This window comes from Rana temporaria, chromosome 9 (genome assembly GCF_905171775.1).
Source record: "Rana temporaria chromosome 9, aRanTem1.1, whole genome shotgun sequence".
Lineage (NCBI taxonomy): Eukaryota > Metazoa > Chordata > Amphibia > Anura > Ranidae > Rana > Rana temporaria.
The window spans coordinates 99,847,808-99,868,671 of record NC_053497.1 but is presented as its reverse complement, the minus strand read 5'-3'; the positions used below and the strand labels follow the sequence as shown (position 1 = coordinate 99,868,671).

Here is a 20,864-nt window from a genome sequence, read left to right as displayed (position 1 = left end):
TGTGTGCATCCATGTGCATCCATGTTCCAGCAGTCCCATTGTTGTGTATTGGGTTGCAGCATCTGCACAGACACAGCTGCTGTTCCCAATATGACATCTATGCAAGTGCGGGTGTACAGCCCAGAAAACACCCAAGGTGAGTTTGGTGACATGCACCCGCATTCACACATCCCAATAGACAACAATGGGACTGCTGAAACAGGGATGCAAACACCTGTGCATCCCCATACTGGCAAAATATGGCCTTGCACAGGACATGCATGTAATCGTTATATGTGAACAAGACCTACATTGTCGAGAAACACAGCACACTGAGATGCCCGTGTCTGATCTGTACATATTTAAATACACACTGCATGGATAGGATCCTAGGCATAAAAATTGAATTAGGCCCTGAGTGCACTCACTCTAGTCTGTACACTTTAGTGTAGAAACACATGAAAATCATTTCTTAGCCACGGTTCACACTGCTCTAATATGAAAGTCAAGCAACTTCCGATCCGACTTTGCCCTACAACTTCAGTCCAACTTAATGTGACTTTTTACACTCTATGGCATTGAAGTCGTATTAAAGTCAGACAAAAGTAGTACAGGGACCTTTTCTAAAATCGGATCTCTGATTTCTGTAGGATCAGATTTCTGTAGGATCAGTTAAGACAGCTCTTACAGGGAAACAATTCACATGTTATCCGACTTGGGGTTCTCAAAATTTAATGCCATATGAGGTACTCTCTCATTTAAATATCATACCTTTTTCAGCTTCCGTATGAAAAGAGTCAGAAGTAACCAGAACAAGGTTGCTGCCACTCCTGTGCATACAAGGATGATGACTTCTATGTTGGACTTCTCCTCTCCACCTGTCATACAATTCACATTATAAGTTCACATAAAGAAAATATATCTGCATGTACTTAAATGAACAATACATCATTCAACCACACCACATCATAACTGTGATAGGGAATCAAATGTATTCCAAGCGTAGTTTTCAAAACGATAACTATAGATAGCAAGTACCTACTAATATTGAGTCAACAACTTAGATGCTAAATTATCTTCAAGCAAGTTGTGGTACAATCATCTTCCTTTCATACTTAAAAAGTATCATAGACAGTACTCAATTTTCTCCTTTAATACTAAAACCATATACAGTAGTTCTTTGTAGTCCATGCTGTGGTCTGACTTTATTAGTTGGCCTGCATTTTAGCGACTGGTGCATTGCCATAGTGTTAGTGGGGCTGGGCTACAGTGTTATAAGGGCATGATGTGAGGGGAAATTTCCCCAATGGGGACACAGAAACTGTTTTCATTATTAATGTTGCAATCTGTAACTGCTCTTTTCCTTGGTCAGTCGTCTAACTGTAAAGACTTGGGAAAGGAAAAAACCTCTATTTAGTTTTCCTGCTCTCTGTTCTCACTGGGGACATTTCCTTTATTTTTGAGAAGTTTTGGGAAAAGGAATATAGGGATAAAATTCTTAAAGATTTTTTATTGTAAATATCCTACAGATTGTGACCATAATACTGACATCAATACAAAAATATATAAGAATGAATTAAATGTTGCCCTGTCATTTTATTGATGATATTAAAAATGGTGCACTTACAAGTATTTTTTTAAGTGACAGCATAGCATTCTCTCTCTTTTTTAAATGTAGGGGTAAATCTCTGCTGTTTTTTTTTTTTGCCTTCCTCTGGATCAAATGTGGGTATAGAATTGGGTATTGGGATTGTACAATATTTTTTGTTTTTGTTTTATGGTTGAACTGGATGTCTTTTTTCAACCTGACTAACTATGTAACTATGTAACTATCTCCACAATGCGGTACAAAAAAGCAATAATAATCTCACAGAAGTTCTAACCTTCCCCCCTCCATCCATTGAGATTATAGTGCAAAAGGAGAAAACATAACCTATGTGTGCAATTAGAAAATATGGTTGCCCCCAGGTACACATTCACATCTCACTCAACATTACATCAAAGGATAAGGTTTGTATGTTAAACATTAGGAAACATATGAAAGCAATAAAAGGATAACTGTTCACCTCGAACAGTAACATAGGCAGAATTGTTGGAATGACCCATTTCATTAACTGCTCGGCATGTATACAGTCCCTCGTCATCCTTCTTTACCCTCTCGATGATTAGGTTTTCATTATAACGCAAAGTAATTCCTATGAAAATAAGAAATATGGACACAATTATTTACTGTATTTAACTATTCATGCCATAGCACATTGTCTAGCAACTCAAAGCAATGCAAATTCTGCAATGTATACACACTTAAAGAGAGACTGCTCACATAATTTGCAATAAAAACATCTTTGCCATTCTAAAGCTTCCCTCCAACCACTTTGCATATTATTTTATATATATATTGTGATTCTGTAATTGCCAAATATGCTGCAGAAATCTCAATCCACTAAGTCTGGCTGCAGCCATTTTAACTGATGGCAGCTGAAGCTGCTGCCTGTTCACTTCCTGGATTTATGCAGATACACAGAGGCACATTAGCAGCTCTCATCGGCCCTCTTATGACTCATCCCCCCTCTCTTCCTGGGAAACTCCCACAAGAGTGAGAGAGCTGTGCATGATGTCAGAAGCCTAGTCTTTTTACCAGACAATTCACAGGAAGTGGGCTGTATAAGGTATTTACTGTCAGAAAAATTTTTTTTACTTTCCAAAGTTAAAACAAGGGCAGAAGATTTAATAGATGGAAAGTTGAAAAAATTACTGAAGTTCCGATTTAACTCTGAAAACATCACAACAGTGTCTGTGCTTAAAGTAGATACTAACCCTGGAGACTTTTAAGGGTCTGTTGATCTTGAATGTACTGTATGAGATGTATTGTGCACTAATGGTGATGACAACTGTGGGGACGGGGGAGGCAACGACATACGACACATGAGAGGGAGTTTTCTATGTTTATTTGTATGCCCTAGTTTTTTGTTGTTTTTATTTTTTTTTTCTAATTTTGCTCTATGCTGGACATGGTGCTCTGGATCTATTTTACAGGATATGGTTAATTATACTGTTTAGAATCTTTCAGACCGGAGTGCGAATTTACGATAACTGGTTCTAAGTTGGTTAAAATGCTCTATGCACTTTAGAAGAATCCATGTTGGGATTGTTCTCTGTCATTTTGAAGGTTATGGAAATGTATGGTGGGGGAATTTTATATCTCCTTTAATTTTCTGACTATTTTTCTTATGTGATTACTTGTCATTTCTATGAAATGCTATCTCCTGTAATCGTGTATATGGCTGATAATAAAAACCTTTTAAAAAAAAAAAAAGTGTAAGTAAATCCCCAATCATTTTCAGCCAAGAAAGCTGCCATCTTAGCCTCTGTTTACTCTACAATGCGTGGCACATGTGATCAGTTATGACACCAGCCATTGGATTTTTTGACTGTTTGGTTGAGAGCCTAAATGAAACTGTTTTATGGATGGGTTTACTTCCACTTTAAAGTATATTTCCAACTTTGCAGTCAAAATTGAAGATCCCCACCATATGTTTGCTATGTCTTCTCAGTCATATGCATAGCTAATTTTTTTTTAAAAATATTAGTTTCCTTTCTGGTTGTATCTTTGGAGCAGATCTACACATAGTACTCCATGGGCAGCATCTATTGCTTAAAATAGATCTGAAGATAAGGAACAAAGTGAACAACAGTTTTTTAGGTGCATTAATATACAATGCAGAACCCAAGCCTTGAGCGAGTGTTCAAATCTACTTTACAACTAATAATGAGATCTGCTGGCATAGAGCAGACCCGGGTAAATATGGTAAATATTATTCCACTGCCCCAAACACACACACACACCTTAAACAATGCAGAGGAAAGCTGGGTAGGATTTGTGAGCACAAAAAAGGCACTTAAATAGGTAAGCAGCCGAATATTTGTATCAGTTATTTTATGTTAATACAAACTTATATAAAGTACAGTAGTTATCTCAAATTAATGACAAACACGGAAATGCATTTTAAATCTTATGTGTAAAAATGTTGTTTTTATGTAGCAAACAATCGTATTTAAAGCCCTACACTGGACATCCTACAGCCTGTTATGCAAAAGCCTAGAATACTTTCACATAGTATATGGTAGGTCCTGCACCTCCTACCTGAGGCAGGTTGAATCTCATATCCATTCTTGAACCAGGTTATTGTAGGCAAGGGAGTTCCATCAACTCTACACTCCAGGGCCAATGTGCTGCTGCTGTTTACTGTTACATTTTGAAGCGGCTGCATCACCCACGGAGCCTGTTTTTCTGTAATAAAACAGTCAACATTTAACAACATTGAAAGAATTAGATTAAGCCCTACGCTTATTTTGTATAAACTTGAAGACACATGCAAAGTACAGTGTGTATATTATTTTACTATCCCACTTACATCTTTGAACCCTGATTCCTCATTTGCTGCAGATAAGGTGTTATCACTCTGCAGAACTGCACCTATTTTGCATTATGCAGAATGCAGTTGACCTGGGATTCCTACAGCTAGAGCAGAAAAAATAATAATCCACAGAACGGATGTGAAGGGCAGATAACTCCTTCACCCATTTCTACATACTTACAAACATAAGAGTGTTCACAGACAAATGTCTATTGTGTACCGAGTTCAACAACTTAAGCTCAATTTTAAACACATAAATGAATGAGTGAAGTAAACTAGCTCCGACTCTCACTTTCCTCTGCCTGCTTTGTTCATAGGGCCCCTTACAAAATGTCACTAAGAGAGAGTCTAAGGCAAATAGTTCCTGTAGAAACACTGTATTGCTCTCTGAATGTGTTTTGGGTGGATATGTTCGTAAAATACAGATTCTGTCTATATATATACACTCACAGACCACTTTATTAGGCACACCTGTTCAATTGTTTGGTAACAGAAATTTCTAATCAGCCAATCACATGGCAGCAACTCAATGCAGTCAGGCATCTAGATGTGGTGAAGATGACTTCCTGAAGTTCAAAACGAGCATCAGAATGGGAAAGAAAAAGGATTTAAGTGACTTTGAATGTGGCATGGTTGTTGGTGTCAGACCAGCTGGTCTGAGTATTTAAAACCTGCTGATCTACTGGGATTTTCATGCAAAACAATCTCTATTTTTTTCAATAAATGGTCCAAAAAGAGAAAATATCCAGTGAATGGCAGTTGTGTGGACGAAAATGCTGATCAGAGGTCAGAGAAGAATGGGCAGACTACTAGACTAGTTCATGATGATAGAAAGGCACACAGTAACTCAAATAACCGTTACAACCAGAACACCATCTCTGAATGCACAACACATTGAACCTTGAAGCAGATGGGCTGCAGCAGCAGAAGACCACATCAGGAAACTGAGGCCTCGTACACACCAGTAAGAAACTTGCTGGGAGATATTTTTTTGCCGAGGAAACCGGTTGTGTGTACATTTTTGTCGAGGAAACTGTCGAGAAACTCGACGAGCCAAAAAGAGAGCACGTTCTCTATTTCCTTGACGGGAATCGAGAAAATTGGCTTGTGGAGTTTCTCGACGGCTTCACAAGGAACTCGACGAGCAACACGATGTGTTTCACCCGTCGAGTTTCTCGGTCGTGCGTACAAGGCCTGAGGCTACAATTCGCGAAGGGTTCACCAAAATTAGACAATAGAAGATTGGAAAAACATTGCCCGGTCTAATGAGTCTTGATTTTAGCTGCAACATTCAGATGGTAGGGTCAGAATTTGGTGTAAACAACGTCAAGCATGGATCCATCCTGCCTTGTATCAATGGTTCAGGCTGGTGATGGTGGTGTAATGGTGTGGGGGATAGTTTCTTGACATACTTTGGGCCCCTCAGTACCAATTGAGCATCGTTTAAATGCCACAGCCTACCTGAGTATTGTTGCTGACGATGTCTATCCCTTTGACTAGAGTGTACCCATCTTCTGATGGCTACTTCCAGCAGGGTAATCCACCATGTCACAAAGCTCAAAACATCTCAAACTGGTTTCTTGAACATGACAATGAGGTCACTGTACTCCAATGGCCTCCACAGTCACCAGATCTCAATCCAATAGAGCACCTTTGGGTTGTGCTGGAACGGGAGATTCGCATCATGGATGCACAGCCAACAAATCTGCAGCAACTGCATGATGCGATCATGTCAATATTGACCAAAATCTCTAAAGGAATGTTTTCAAAACCTTGTTGAATTTATGCCACAAAGAAATAAGGCAGTTCTGAAGACAAAAGTGGGTCCAATCCAGTACTAGCAAGGTGTACCTAATAAAGTAGCCGGTGAGTGCATATATATAATAATATATTATATATAGACAGATCGATAGATACTGTATATGTATACATATGTACTCTACTTACCCCTGCCTGCACTGTACTGTATCCATCACTTTGTATGTAGAATTAAATCACATTTCTATATAATTATAGCAAAACTATTACCCACCTTGGACTATGAGTTGAGTTGAGCGTTGCAACACCTCCTTGGTGTATCGATTCTCTGCTGAACAGTTATATATTCCAGCCTGCTCTTTTGTCACATTTTTAATAGTAAATGAAAAAAAGGTGGTGTGTTCTCTGAGGTGGTTTTCGGTGAGGACGGAAGGCACTGCTTCTTCGGAAGGATACCACCATACCAAGTTTGAAAACAGATATTTTTCTGCTTTGCAGACAAGTGTAACATCGCTCCCTTCTAAAACAGATTCCTTTTCTTCTGTCATCACTCCTGTCTTCACCTCTGCAAGAAAAAATACACAATTAGTATATTATCTGCACAAATAATATCTCTTTCAGGAATGTACATAATTTTGAGCAATAAACTGTACGTGAAGGGTGTTGCTAATTGAGCGAGGGTTCATCTCAGCATGTGTTAAAATTAGATGTTATCCAATGAGATGGGAAGTTCAAATGGTGCAGAAAATGCACTGAGGAAGCCTTTCCTTGCCTTACGGAATAGCAAGTAAACATTGTGGTTGTACATAGATTATAGGGTTCTGAACCCATGCTGCACTTTTCCTTTTACATGTCGAGGTGTTCTGTGGTGAACTGTTCACACAATAAAATAATTGTGGTTTTTACCTTAAAACGGGAAGCCAAGAGTCAGGCAATTGCGCAAGTATAATCCAGAATAAAAGACAACAATCAAGCCAAAATATTAGACATGCACTAAGGTAGACAACCTTATAAATCACAGAAATGTTTTGTCTGCAATCATATTATCATAAACTAAAGTTTTTCAGGTATCTAAAGTTTTTCAGGTATCTATGCATGAAGGTAAAAAATCTTCCGTGTGCTACTCCCCCTACAGCCCCCCTAATACCCACCTGAGCTCTCTCGATCCAGCGATGTGCACAAGAGACTCGGCTGTCCCGGGACTCCCTGTCCTCATTAGCTGAGACAGCAGTGGCCATCTATTGGCTCCCATTGCTGTCAATCACAGCCAGTGAGCCAATGAGGAGAGAGCAGGGGAAGGGGCCAAGACACGGCTCTGGGTATCTTATGGTATAGAGCAGCGGCTCAAGAGTGAGCATGCAGCAGTGCCCCCAGGGAATCTGATTTTTTCTGTGGGCACTGCTTGAGGGGGAGGAGCTAGGAGTTTTGGGGGAGCCCCGAAAAGGAGAGGATCTGGGCTGCTCTGTGCAAAACTACTGCACACAGCAGGTAAGTATAACATGTTTCTTATTTTTATTTTTATTTTTTTAAACCAAGCTTTTATATCACTTTAAAGAATGTGTATCTCTAGTGTTTATTTTCTAGCAAAGTCTTTGTAATTCTGTCCAGTCACTCTTGTGAGTCACACCAGGAAGATCACTTTAATACTTTCTGGATGTCTTTCTGCCTTTTGGATCACTTCTGTGCTATTTAAACACTGGTAATAATAACACACCTCCCAACTTTTGAGATGGGAATGAGGGACACCTATCTGCAAACGTATTCAGGCATAGGACACACCCCTGCCACACCCCCTAAAGGAAAATTGTACAAAAAAAAAACATTGGTTAAACCCACAAGTGCTTTTTTTCCCACTACTATTACTTTATATTGGCTTTTGGAATAGATTTTGATAGATAAAAAGTGCATTTTATATTCATCTATATAGATCAGACCAACATTAGGGACACGTGAGGAAGAATGAGGGACAGAGGGACACATCAGGGACAGTCCCTCGAAATCAGGGACAGTTGGGAGCTATGTAAAAATGTTGATTCTTTGTTCAGTCACTAGCCTGTAGGAGGAGAAGTGACGTAAAATACTGTTTTACCATACCAAAAAATAAGTGTGACACTCACCCGATTGAGTGCATTGTGGCAGGGTGGCATAAATGACAAGACTGGCTAAAGAGGGCGACAAATCTTTCAACAAGTAAAACACTTTTCATATACAGTATGTATTTAAACTGAGACTTTTGTCTGGGGTGCACCTTTAAATAACTCCAATCAATAATGAATAGCCCATTAAAAGATGAGTTTTGCTGGAATAATTAATAATCTAGATTTTCCCCCACAGTACTTCTTTCTGCCACTAGATGTCCTCAGTCTGATGGCCAACATCATTTTAATCACTTCCTCACAGCTCAGGTCATCCTGGACCCATTCCAGCTTGTGATTGCACTGTGAAGGGAAAAGCAGATAATGTCTTCCTCACTCTGCTCTCTTCTCATTTCAGTATGTTTCTTGTCAACACATGTACTGCAAGAAAACTCATCTCTTCAGGGAAGCCCACACTGCCTCTCCATCAGCCCATCCCTCACAGTTGCTACCTTTTGTACCATTTCCCCTTCCCTTTTAGATAATTAGCTCTCACAAGCAGGGTCCTCTAAACCCTCTTGTATTGAATGAAATTATAACTGTACTGTCTTACAATCTCCTTTTCTTTTTTTTAAAATGCTTTGCAAACTGTTGTTGCTATATCAATTATTATTTATTATACATGTATAATAATGTAAAACACACAGACAATGTTATAATGTAGTAAATGTGGAAGATTGTATCATTATTTGTCTTTACATCTATGATAAACAATGATAATCCACAGGGTATAATAACATTGACTTAGACTGAAAGAACTTGGCCGACACACAACTTTGCACACAGATTATTATTCTTCCGTATATAAACAATTTTCATGCAGCAAAAATATATCATTGCCACTCACACAGGTTTAGTTTGACATGTCTTAGATATTTCTTTTCTTAGCAATCCCAGCCACTGAATCTGTGATGCGTGCAAATCACATACCGACCTTTGTACCTGTGAACCATATGGAGACAACTACAACATAGCTACTGCCGCCTGGAACCTATTACCATGATATGTCTATTCTTTATTGTTGGCCAGGAGGTAGGAATTTCACTGTCCTCAGAAGGAAGCATACAACAAAACTAAAATCACATTGGACAAGTGCTTTGCACTTTATGGAAATGTCCAGGAATGAGTCAATAAGATTAACATGTTTACAATTCCAAGAATTTGCCTGACCCGTCTCTTAATGCGATCCAGCAAAGCACATATACCCAGGACCTAAGTGAGATCATATCTGCCTTCAAAAGCTAGTGATCTGCTGCTACAGAACCTACTATTTTATCTTAATCTATGAAGTTAAACTGATTTCATTTACCATCATTTAAGTGTCACCATGAATCAAAACCTCCATGTCTCTCCTGTGAAGGCATCACTTCAACTTGCCAGATGTTCTAAGGAATTTGAGGACAGCTATTCTTTTTGCTTCATTTATCAAAAATGTTCCCACATTTCAATAGTAATCCATCTTATCATCCCTAAATAATCTTCCAATCCTCAAAAAAGTTCTCAAGTAGTGGGACTTTAGTTCCAAAGCTACCATTATAGCTGTCTACACAGCAGATAGAGGACTCCGAGGTCCCTGAGGACTCACATGATCACTGTAGTCGAGTGAAAGCTACAATGAAATTAATAATAAGGTATAGCAAGGCAGTCTAAACAAATATGATCTCTAAGCAGCTAGCATTTCTACCATTTGTAGTTTCTACAAAACATTACAGTAAAATGAATGTTCCTTTGAACTTTATCCCAGGTGTCCCTTCCTGTCTGTTTGTAACACTTGGGATGTCTGGATATTAAAGAATTTTGATTGATCCTGTAAGTAGCAGAAATAAGCCCACCATAGGAAATTGTCAGCCTTTGCCGCTCCGCGGTGGATCACCCATGTGCATTACAAGCAGTTTCAGGGAGGTTACAGTGCGCCCTTTATTCGCTTGAATGGGTTGATGGCGGAACTGCTTGCCGAATGTGACAGAGGGTATAATTTTTGCTGTGGCTTGTGTACAACCCCCTTGGCTGTATTTGCATTTTAAAGGGAGCCAGTTGGGCCAAACAGGCAGTTTGGCCCCCTACAACCACAATTGTAAATAAGCCCTAAAACAAAATAAAAACATCCAGTTATTTAAAGGGTGAATTAACAAAAAATGACGGCACTCATAAAAGGATGAATACTAAATCCATGGGGCTAAAGCCCTAGTTGGGCCTTGAAGAATGGGTCCTTTCCTGAGGAATGCTTATTATTCATATTCATGTTATTGACTGATTTTTTCCCCCTCCATCTTTTCACAATCCAACTTTTCCATTCTTCCTCTCTATCCTGTATCTGCTGCTTTTGGGGTCTTACTCATCTGCTTCTAGTCCTTGCACAATAATAAACCAGTATTTTTGCTTGCACATGATTAGATGATGGAAGTCAGCAGAGCTTCACTTCATTCACTAAAACCAGGGGAAAATGCCCCAGCAAAGTGCAATTTTCCTTGCACAGTTGACAGTCCATTTACCTTTAGTTAATCAACCCCTCAGTGTCACTCAGCCACCGCCACTAAGACACAAAGAATGTGAGGGACATTGACTAATATTGGGGTAAACAGAATTTGGAGTAGCTGTGCATGACAACCAATTAGATTCCAGCTTTCATTTTAATTTCTTTGCATTTGGATTGCTCTTCAACAAGAGGTGAGAAGGTGTTATATCGCCTCTTCGCTGCCCTTTTTTAACCCCTTAGCCTCGCACCAGCAGGGTTTAGAGCAGTGGTTCTCAACCTGGGGGTCGGGACTCCCTCGGGGGTCGAATTACGATTTGCCAGGGCTGTTCCTGAAGCTGTTCCTGAAGCTGTTCCTGAAGCGCGCACCACTCTCGCAGCCTTATCACGGCCGCCCACTAAGCCTATTTGCAGCTGCCCAGTTCACGGCATGGATGGGGCGGAGACTAGAGGTCAGCTGACTGGTGAGGAATGTGAAGTGGGAGGGGCTGGAGGAAACCCTATCTCCTGATTTCAGCATAGGGGTCACTGCTGCGAGACACCACAAAGCCAGAGACACAGTGAGTAACATTGCCTGTGATTATATTTGCCATTAAAAGTCCCCACTACAGTTCTCAGATCAGCAGATTTGATCAAGAACACCTAAATGGGATGATCAGGACTCCCCCAGCACTGCTACTCTTCCCATTCCCCCCACCCCCTCAACAAGGAATAAGAGAAAGAATAAAAATAGAGAATAGAGGGGGAGGAACAAAGAAAAGGGGAGAGAAAGAACAAGAAAGATGGCTAGAAAGAGGGATGGGGGAAAAAGCAAGAAATTAGGATAGAGAGAGATAAAAGGCAAAGAAAGGAGAACAAAGAGTGTGGTACATCCTAAAATGTGGAGTGGAAGGGACTCAGGGGGCGCTAAAAGTCCGTTAGGGGTGCAAATTACTTGCCTTGCCTTGGGTGCTGACAACCCACGCTATGAAAATAATTTTATTGTTAGGGGTCACCACAACTTGGGAAATTTTATCAAGGGGTCTCGGCACTAGAAAGGTTGAGAACCACTGGTTTAGAGGGTTAAAAGCCATCAGTTGAATGCATACACTAAGCATAAATGCATAACCAGTAATATAGCAGCTTCAGGCATCCCTGCCCTCTAGTTACCAACCAACATCATGCAGTAGAAATGGAGACACGAGTGTCCAGATCTTAAATTGCTTCATATATACAACACAAGAGATACTAAGGCCTCGTACACACAACCGAGTTTCTCGGCAAAAACCAGCAAGAAACTTGCTGGGATTTTTTTTTGCAGAGGAAACCGGTCGTGTATATATTTTTCGACGAGGAAACTGTCGAGGATCCCGTCGAGCCAAAAAGAGAGCATGTCTTCTTTTTCCTCGACGAGAATGGAGAAACTTGCCTTGTCGAGTTCCTCGACAGCGTAACAAGGAACTCGACGAGGAAAATGATGTGTTTCGCCCGTCGTGTGTACGAGGCTTAAGGAGGTGTTGCCACTAATTAACCCTTTTCTATAGAAAACTCTTTATTATAGAATGGGGATTCTTAGTTACCATACAGTAATTTGCAATACATGTTCATACTGGTCAACTGTGTAAATATATACTGTACATATTTATGTGAGACAATTAAATCAGTAAACAGCTGCAAGGAGAATCCTACAGAACACAGGCAGACTCCTAGCTATCCAATGAACACAGGGACATTAAAAAGGATAATTTAACCTGTCTGTTTAAAAGGATTACTCACTACAAGCCATAAAAGTGAAATATATCGGAGTTGCTGTTGTGAAATAAGACAGAAGAACAGAAATGTCTGGTTATTTGGAAACCAAAGGAGAAAACGTGTTATTCATTACAGCATTTAAGGTTGGACTGTATACATAAGAAGGGTAATAACATGGATCAGCAAAACTGCAGACATAAGGTGCAATCCTATCCAAAGTAAACTAAACTCTGCATTTAGAGTTTTAGTTTAAATACCCCTGTATTTTGTCTGAGGAAAAATAATTAACTTGTTTTTTAATAATCATCCAAATAATTGTATTACTAGCAGTTAATACACTTGATGCAAATAGTTGTCATTTACTATCTATCCATCTATGTATCTAAGGCCTCAGGGCCGATCCTAGGCAGGGTGCACAGGGTGCATTGCACCCAGGCGCCTGCAGAGGTGGGGGCACCAAACATCTAACAGACTCTCTCACAGAAGCCCTCTCTGTGTCCTCTTCCTGTATTTTGTTTATTGTTAAGAGATCATGTAAGGATCCCAGGTTAATGAAGACTTCATGGGGGAGCATCTCTGTGGTTGAGTCGTTGCCATAGAAACATTCGTAAAGGGGATGAGTTAGTAACATGACGACGCCCATGTGGGGGCGCCAGAAATATTTCTGCACCCAGGCGCCTGTGACCCCAGGATCGGCCCTGTAAGGCCTCTTACACACGACCGAGTTTCTCGGCAAAAACCAGCAGGAAACTTGTGGGAGATATTTTTTTGCCGAGGAAACCGGCCTTGTGTACATTTTCGTTGAGAAAACTGTCGAGAAACTCGACAAGCCAAAAAGAAAGCATGTTCTCTATTTCCTTGACGAGAATGGAGAAAATTGGCTTGTCGAGTTTCTCGACGGCTTCACAAGGAACTCGACGAGCAAAACAATGTGTTTCGCTCGTCGAGTTTCTTGGTCGTGTGTACGAGGCCTTACAGTTTATATCAACCCAAACAATGTACTTCTCTTTCTTGTTCTCTTCAAGTATTTTTTTATAATAAGCATTTTGTTATATCAGTTTGATATTTATCCCTCCTTGTTCTTATCTTGGACTACAGATCAATTATTCCCTATACTATGGGTAAGAAGATAGTGGGAGTTGAAGTTTAGCAAAAAGCAATGGGCAGGGCTGACAACACTCTGTCCACAAAAATTCTGTATGTCAGACCACCATGGGAAATTATAGTGCCTTGAAAAAGTATTCACACCCCTTGAAATGTTCCAGATCTTGTCATGTTTCAACCAAAAATGTAAATGTATTTACTGAGATTAAATTACACTCAGGTGGACGCTATTTACTAATTAGATGACTTTTGATTGCAATTGGTTCCACTAGATTTTAGTTAGGGGTATCAGAGTAAAGGGGGCTGAATATACAAATGCACGCCACACTTTTTAGATATTTATTTGTAATGAATTTTGAAAAACATTTATCATTTCCCTTCTAATTCACAAATGATGTGCCACTTTGTGGTGGTCTATCACAAAAAAAATCCCATTAAAATACATTTACGTTTTTGGTTGTAACATGACAAAATGTGTAAAATTTCACGGGATACAAATACTTTTTCAAGGCACTGTAGAAGATAAGCACATTTCTCACAGATCAACAGGTCTTTCTGTACTTTCACTGTCTTTAATGGAATAAAACATGGATAAATGTGTATGTATTATATGGATATGTACACAATACATGTTTTTTTTTATTTTGTCATGACATTCACTTTAACCCCCCTGGCGGTATTCCCGAGTCTGGCTTGGGGTGGGATTTCAGAACCAAAAGCGGTAACCCCGAGCCAGACTCGGGATCGCCTCGCAGTGTCCACAGGCAGGGAATGCCTCTATGCTGTGTGATCGAGCGGTGTCCTCGCTCGATTCACACAGTGCCTGTGTCCCGCCGAACTCCGTTCCCTGTGACGTTATGACGCACAGGGGCGGAGATCGGCGCCAAATTTAAAAAAGTAAATAAACACAATACATACAGTATACTGTAATCTTATAGATTACAGTACTGTATGAAAAAATACACACACCCTTTGTCCCTAGTGGTCTGCCCAGTGTCCTGCATGCACTTTTATATAATAAAAACTGTTCTTTCTGCCTGCAAACTGTAGATTGTCCATAGCAACCAAAAAGTGTCCCTGTATGTCAAAAGTGGTTTTAGACCAGCTAGAAAACAGCGATAATAAATTAGAATCACTTGCAGAATTGAGCGATAGCGATTTGTGGGGAAATTCGTCATCAAACAATAAAAATAATGACAGCGACAATTCTGCAACTGAGCAAATTTCAGTGTTTTTGATTACATTATTAAATAATTTTTATTATAATTACATTATTATTTGTTATAATTATTTATAGTTATTTATTATATTATAATTTATGATTTTGTTTTTCAAACGTTATCATACCCGGGATGTCCACTAGACTCTTGTTTGGACAGATTTAAGTGAGTTATTCCTAAGAATTACAGGCCTACAATGTAAAACGCCAAATTTCCATGCAAAATAATGGTACCGCTTTCAGCACCTAAAATCTGAAATAATCATACCGCCAGGGAGGTTAAGCTAAACTCCTTGAGATATAATTAACACACATACAATATTTATTGTTAAAAAAAATTGTATCAATATGTCTTCAATCTTCTATATTAATCCATCAAGCAACACTTGAGTAGGAAAGAGAATCACTTTTGTAGTGCATACATACGGACAGGACACAAGCTAACAGAAGGATGCCCTCATCAACATGCTGACGCTCCTTTATTGTCCAATTAGCAGGTTTGGGAATGTTTGAGTAGTGTGATTGATAAAGCTTTGCTGCTATTGAAGTGAAAGTCAAGGATTTGACTTTTCTGTGTAACTGAACTCATAGAATTACAAATCATTTGGCAGGTATAACAGTTCTCATCTACGTGATTTAATTGTGTAGTTAGCTGCTTGCATTGAATTCAACCATCTTAAAATTTTAAATGAAAAAATAGATAATTATAAACAAAAAAATAAACAATTATTTTTATAGTTGTTTATGGCACGTTTAAATCCCCAGTAATATACTGACATGAAAAAAAAAAGTTTTTGCCAGCTAATAAGATAAAAAAAATATTAAGCCCAGCATTAAAGAGTAACTCCACTTTGTTGAGAAATATATTCCCCTTTGGGTGATCAATGTACATTGCAGGGATTTTACCAAACTTTGTTGCATAGTCCTACCTTTTGTTATTCTGAAGAAACATTCTGTTTAGTTTTGCATAAAGCTTGGAAAGTGATTAAGTTTCATGACCTTGTTGGACAAATTTCTATTCTCCTGTCCTAGTAAAACCTTGTCATATCTTATAACTTATGCCCCGTACACACCATCACTTTATGTGATGAAAAAAAACGACACTTTCTGTGAAGTAAAAAATGACGTTTTTGAAACTTCAATTTTCAAAGACGAAGTTGCCTACACACCATCGTTTTCTCACAATGATCTTGCAAAGTGAGGTTACGTTCCACCACGTTTTACCATTGAAGCTTGCTTCATAAGTAGCTTCTGGGCATGCGTGGATGAAAAAACGTCTTAGAAAACGACGTTTTTTGCTACACACGGTCAATTTCTGTGAAGTAAAAAGTGCACTTTTGAAAAACGACACATAAAATTGAAGCATGCTTCAATTTTTTTTTGGTCGTTTTTTACAAGACATAAAACGACGTTTTCCCCCACACACAGTCAATTAAAGTGACGTTTTTAAAAACGTCATTTTTTTTCATCACATAAAGTGATGGTGTGTACGCGGCATTAGGGTGTCACCGAGAAAAGGTGGTTAACTCTTCAACAGGAACACAATGGACACTAAAAACTGACACAGGATCTTATCTTTTGAAGGAAACAGCTCCTCCTCCTTTTGATAAACACAAGTTAATAACCCACTCACCACTTGTTTTTTTTTTAATCAATGGTAAATGGTAGTTGAGGAAAGGCAATAAAACAATACCTGAAAGGATGTAGTGCATGCTTCTTTCATCCATGCCAAGCTTATTGGAAGCCATGCAGAAAAAGATACCAGACTGATTGTTATAAGGTAGAACAGTCAGGGTGCTTACGACCTGCAAAATAGAAAGAATTTTTCGATTAGCCAGACTGAAGTAGGCAATATTATAGGCGATTATCCTTTACAGCAATTGAAGTATCAGTCCACCTAAAGTGGTATTTTAAATACAGATGGATTCTGTTTGGTTAAGTCTTCCCTTGGTTTATTTAATCTTGGATACTTCAAAAGTGAGAGACATTGCCACAGTTCCAGGCTCTTTTCCTGTCTACCTCTGAGTTTTAGGTGTTCTTATTCTTATTTGCAGCACCTTTGTTTGTTTTTTTTCAATAATATTTATACAAAATCCTACAAGTGAGAGCAACAACCCCTTTAAAATGGCCAAAGCATGTGATAAGACCCAAGAACAGAAATATAAATATTATTTCTTTTAAACACATTTGATGAACTTATTAGCCTTCAGTTAACCCTAATTATGTTAAATTAATTCCTTTACCTTCTTCTTCCTGTAGCTATTTTTGCTCATTTTACTTTGTTCATATGTAAACTTTAATTTTATTTTGGTATTTACAGCCTCAAAATAATTTCATGATTTGTACCAGAAACATAATTCTAGTGCATTTATAAACAGAACACATTGTAGATTTGTTTTACTTTTGATGGTATAAACGACTTTGCTTCCCAAGATGGATAAACACATTTTTGTTAGGATAATGTTAAAGAAATTCTGCCTTTGTTTCAAACATGACTATTAATATTATATAACTAGTTTAACCCCATCACAAAATTCCTCTTCTTTCCCCATCCAGTTGATCAACAAACCAGTTTCTAGTACTAATTTTCTATGCATCAGGACTTTTCAGAGTGACTAATAAAAGAATAGGAGAAAAACTATTGTTTCAAATATGCACTTACTTTGTTTTTGTCTTCAGATGGCATGCTGATTTCCTCAACAGATGGAGTTGTGTAATTGTCCGTGTTATGGTCTAAAAGACGTATCCGTTCAATATTGGAATCCATGTCACACCTTATATAAAAAGGATAAGATTTTGAGGGACTATAGAATGTCACTGAGACTTACATGTGCACATTTATTTCTCAGTCTATTCACTTAACCACTTGCTTACTAGGCACTTAAACCCCCCTCCTGTCTTTGAATGACAATTGCGCGGTCATGTAACACTGTACCCAAATGAAATTTTTATAATTTTTTTCCACAAATAGAGCTTTCATTTAGCGGTATTTGATCACCTCTGCGGTTTTTATTTTTGTTAAAAAATAAATAAAAACACAGATTTAAAAAAATATATTATATATTTTTTATATTTTGTTATAACATTTTGCAAACGGGTAATTGTTCTCCTTCATTGATGAGGCTGTACTGATGGTCAACTGATGAGGCTGTACTGATGGGCACTGATGGACTGCACTGATGGGCTGCATTGATGGGCACTGATGGGCTGCATTGATGGGCACTGATGGAATGCAATGATGGCACCAATAAGGCGGCACTGGTGGGCACTGATAGATGGCACTGGTGGGCACCGATAGGCGGCACTGAGAGGTGGCACTGATGGGTGGCACTGAAGGGCATTGATAGGTGGCACTGGTGGGCACTGAGAAGTGGCACCAATAGGTGGCATTGATAGGTGGCACTGATAGCTGGCAGTGATGGGCACTGATAGGTGGAAGTGATGGGCACTGATAGGTGGCAGTGATGGGAACTGATAGGTGGCAGTGATGGGAACTGATGAGTGGAAATAATGGGCACTGATTGGTTACACTGATAGGCAGCATTACTAGGTGGCACTGATTGGCATCACAGGTGGGAATTGATAGGTGGCACTGTGGGCATTGATAGGTGGCACTGTGGGCATTAATAGGTGGCACTGTGGGCACTGGCAGGTGGCAATGGCAGGTGGCACTGGCAGGCGGTTTTTATGGGCACTGATGAGACTGATGGTCCCCCTTCCTCTTCGGGACCGATGTCCATTGTAAACAACCACTGAGGAGAATTTTTTTATTACCGATCCTTTGTTTACATCATGTGATCAGCTGTCTTTGGCTGACAACTGATCACGTGGTAAGGGGCCGGACCAGTCCCTTACATGGATCTGTGATCCACCAAGTCTCAGTGACTTGGTGATCACAGCGCTCGCCGCACGAGCCCTGCCCTGCAGGGGGAGCGCGTTGCGCGTGCAAAGGAGAGGACGTCTATTGATGTCCTCATGGATTTTCAGGCCTGCGCTATAGCCGTCATTTGACTATAGCGCGGATTTCTAGTGGTTAAAGTATCATTTCTGTTTTCTTTCTATTGTAAGGTATGACCATTTGTTTATAATTAAAAATCCATGTTTAGCCTTTTCACGCTACCCTGGAAATAATAATAATCATAATGTACAGTTTAATCATTCTATGTTTAAAATAAATGATCATATTTTACATGTATTATCTGTGTGATATGCAGAGCTTGTGCTGGAATTACAGTCCAATTTTCCTGGAAATTTGTAAATAATAATATAACAATCGTAGTAATAGTAATTATTAATATTATTTTTTTTATTATTATTATCATCACAGATGACAGGTTCATAGCAATTAAATGTATGAAAACATATAATTTCATTGTAAAACATATACAATATTAAATACAAGATATTATTATACTGTGAAATAGTGGAAAAGAGAATAAAGTTTAACTAAAGGCAAAAGTTTTGGATGTAGCAGAGAGGAAATAGAGCACTTGCCAGGTTTATATTGCTGTCTGTGCACCTATTAGGAAGATTAATTTTCTCTATTTGTCCTGTTAGCTGTAATCACTAAACGTGAAAGTGAAAAAAAATCTCAAATTTTAAGTTGTCACCAGAGACTGAATTAACAAGAAATCTCCCAATGGTTTCACTGATTATGTATGCATACTAGCTCATTATGTCTTTGTCTTGCAGGTTTATTTTTTTTAAGGGTTTACAACCACTTTAAGGGGGCAAATCTTTCCGGAGCTAAAGTGGTTAAGGATGGATTTGAAAAACTGAACTGATGGAGAAGTCCATATGGCCTATTAAAGTGAAAATCAGGACTATACAAGGATTTTGTAAGTTGTTTTAGTTAGAATGATTTTAATAAAGGAGGATTGCATTTTCTGCCCTTATCAGACTGATTGGCCCGGAAAGAATCAGACGGATATGCACCCCCCTGAACCATACCAGGTCACATGCTATCAACATGGTGAAGCACTTTGTCCACATCATAGGTGTGCAGAGCCTATTGCATTAGGGGGTGCACCCCAAAGCTCAAACAAATTTACATGTGTGTATATACTGACGGTGTCAGCAGAGCAATGGAGCGTGTCAGTAGGGCAGAGATTAGTGTCAGTAGGGCAGTTTACATTGTCAATCGTTTTTATCCTTATTTTTTTTAAACAGGGAGAATCTGTCCCCACACAGGGTGATTAGAGTGTGGCTAGGCACACCTGGCACACCCTGTGGGCATGCCTATGGTCCACATGTTAATGAGGACAAGGGCCTCTCTACCACAACCTTTGACCAGTGGTTGTGGAGTCTGCTAACAGGGAAGCTTATCAGTAGACATGTGCAATTTGTTTTAGTCTGAATTAATTCAGACAAATGTACCCAAATCTCCGAATGACAATAGTTATGCATTTCAGTCATTTGTTTAGTTTAGTTCATCTGTTTTGAAACCAATTCCAAACTTTTGGAACAAATGGAATTTAAATCAATCGAAGATTGATCAGCCAATCAGAATTCTGTATGAGGCCTCGTACACACGACCGTTTTCCTCGACAGAATCCATCAAGAAACTTGGTGGCAGAGCTTTTTTTCCTGAGGAAAACGGTCACGTGTATGTTTTTCATTGAGAAAACTGTCGAGGAACTCGACGAGAACAAGTTCTCTTTTTCCTCAACGGGAGTCTCAATTTCCTTGTCGTGTTCCTCGTCGGGCTGGTTTTCGATGAGAAACACGTTCGTGTGTATGCTTAGAAACCCGTGCATGCTCAGAATAAAGTATGAGATGGGAGCGCACCTTCGGTAAAGGTAGCGTTTGTAATGGAGATAGCACATTTGTCACTCTGTAACAGACTGAAAAGTGCAAATCGTCTCTTACCAAACTTTTACTTAACACGCAGTAACATGAGATTAGCAAAAGCAGCCCCAAGGGTTGTGCCAGTGGAATCAAACTTCCCCTGCCGTTGTATGCATTGTACATCACTGCGTTTGAGAACGAGGAGATATGGTCTTGACAGTGTGTACGCAAAGAAAGCTTGTCAAGTTTTTCCACAAGCC

The 20,864-nt window shown here is 39.2% G+C and overlaps 1 protein-coding gene across 1 annotated transcript in view; it reads right to left on the bottom strand.

The window, feature by feature from the left end:
* LOC120913770 (vascular endothelial growth factor receptor kdr-like) overlaps positions 1-20,864 on the bottom strand; it is a 239,058-nt gene that overhangs the window by 58,020 nt on the left and 160,174 nt on the right. Inside the window, exons 11-16 of the mRNA XM_040323969.1 lie at positions 17,480-17,591; positions 16,511-16,622; positions 6,430-6,720; positions 4,124-4,270; positions 2,046-2,174; positions 751-857 (exon numbers count right to left, since the gene is read on the bottom strand). Of these exons, the coding sequence (XP_040179903.1) occupies positions 751-857; positions 2,046-2,174; positions 4,124-4,270; positions 6,430-6,720; positions 16,511-16,622; positions 17,480-17,591 (898 nt within the window). The remainder of the gene's footprint in view (positions 1-750; positions 858-2,045; positions 2,175-4,123; positions 4,271-6,429; positions 6,721-16,510; positions 16,623-17,479; positions 17,592-20,864) is intronic.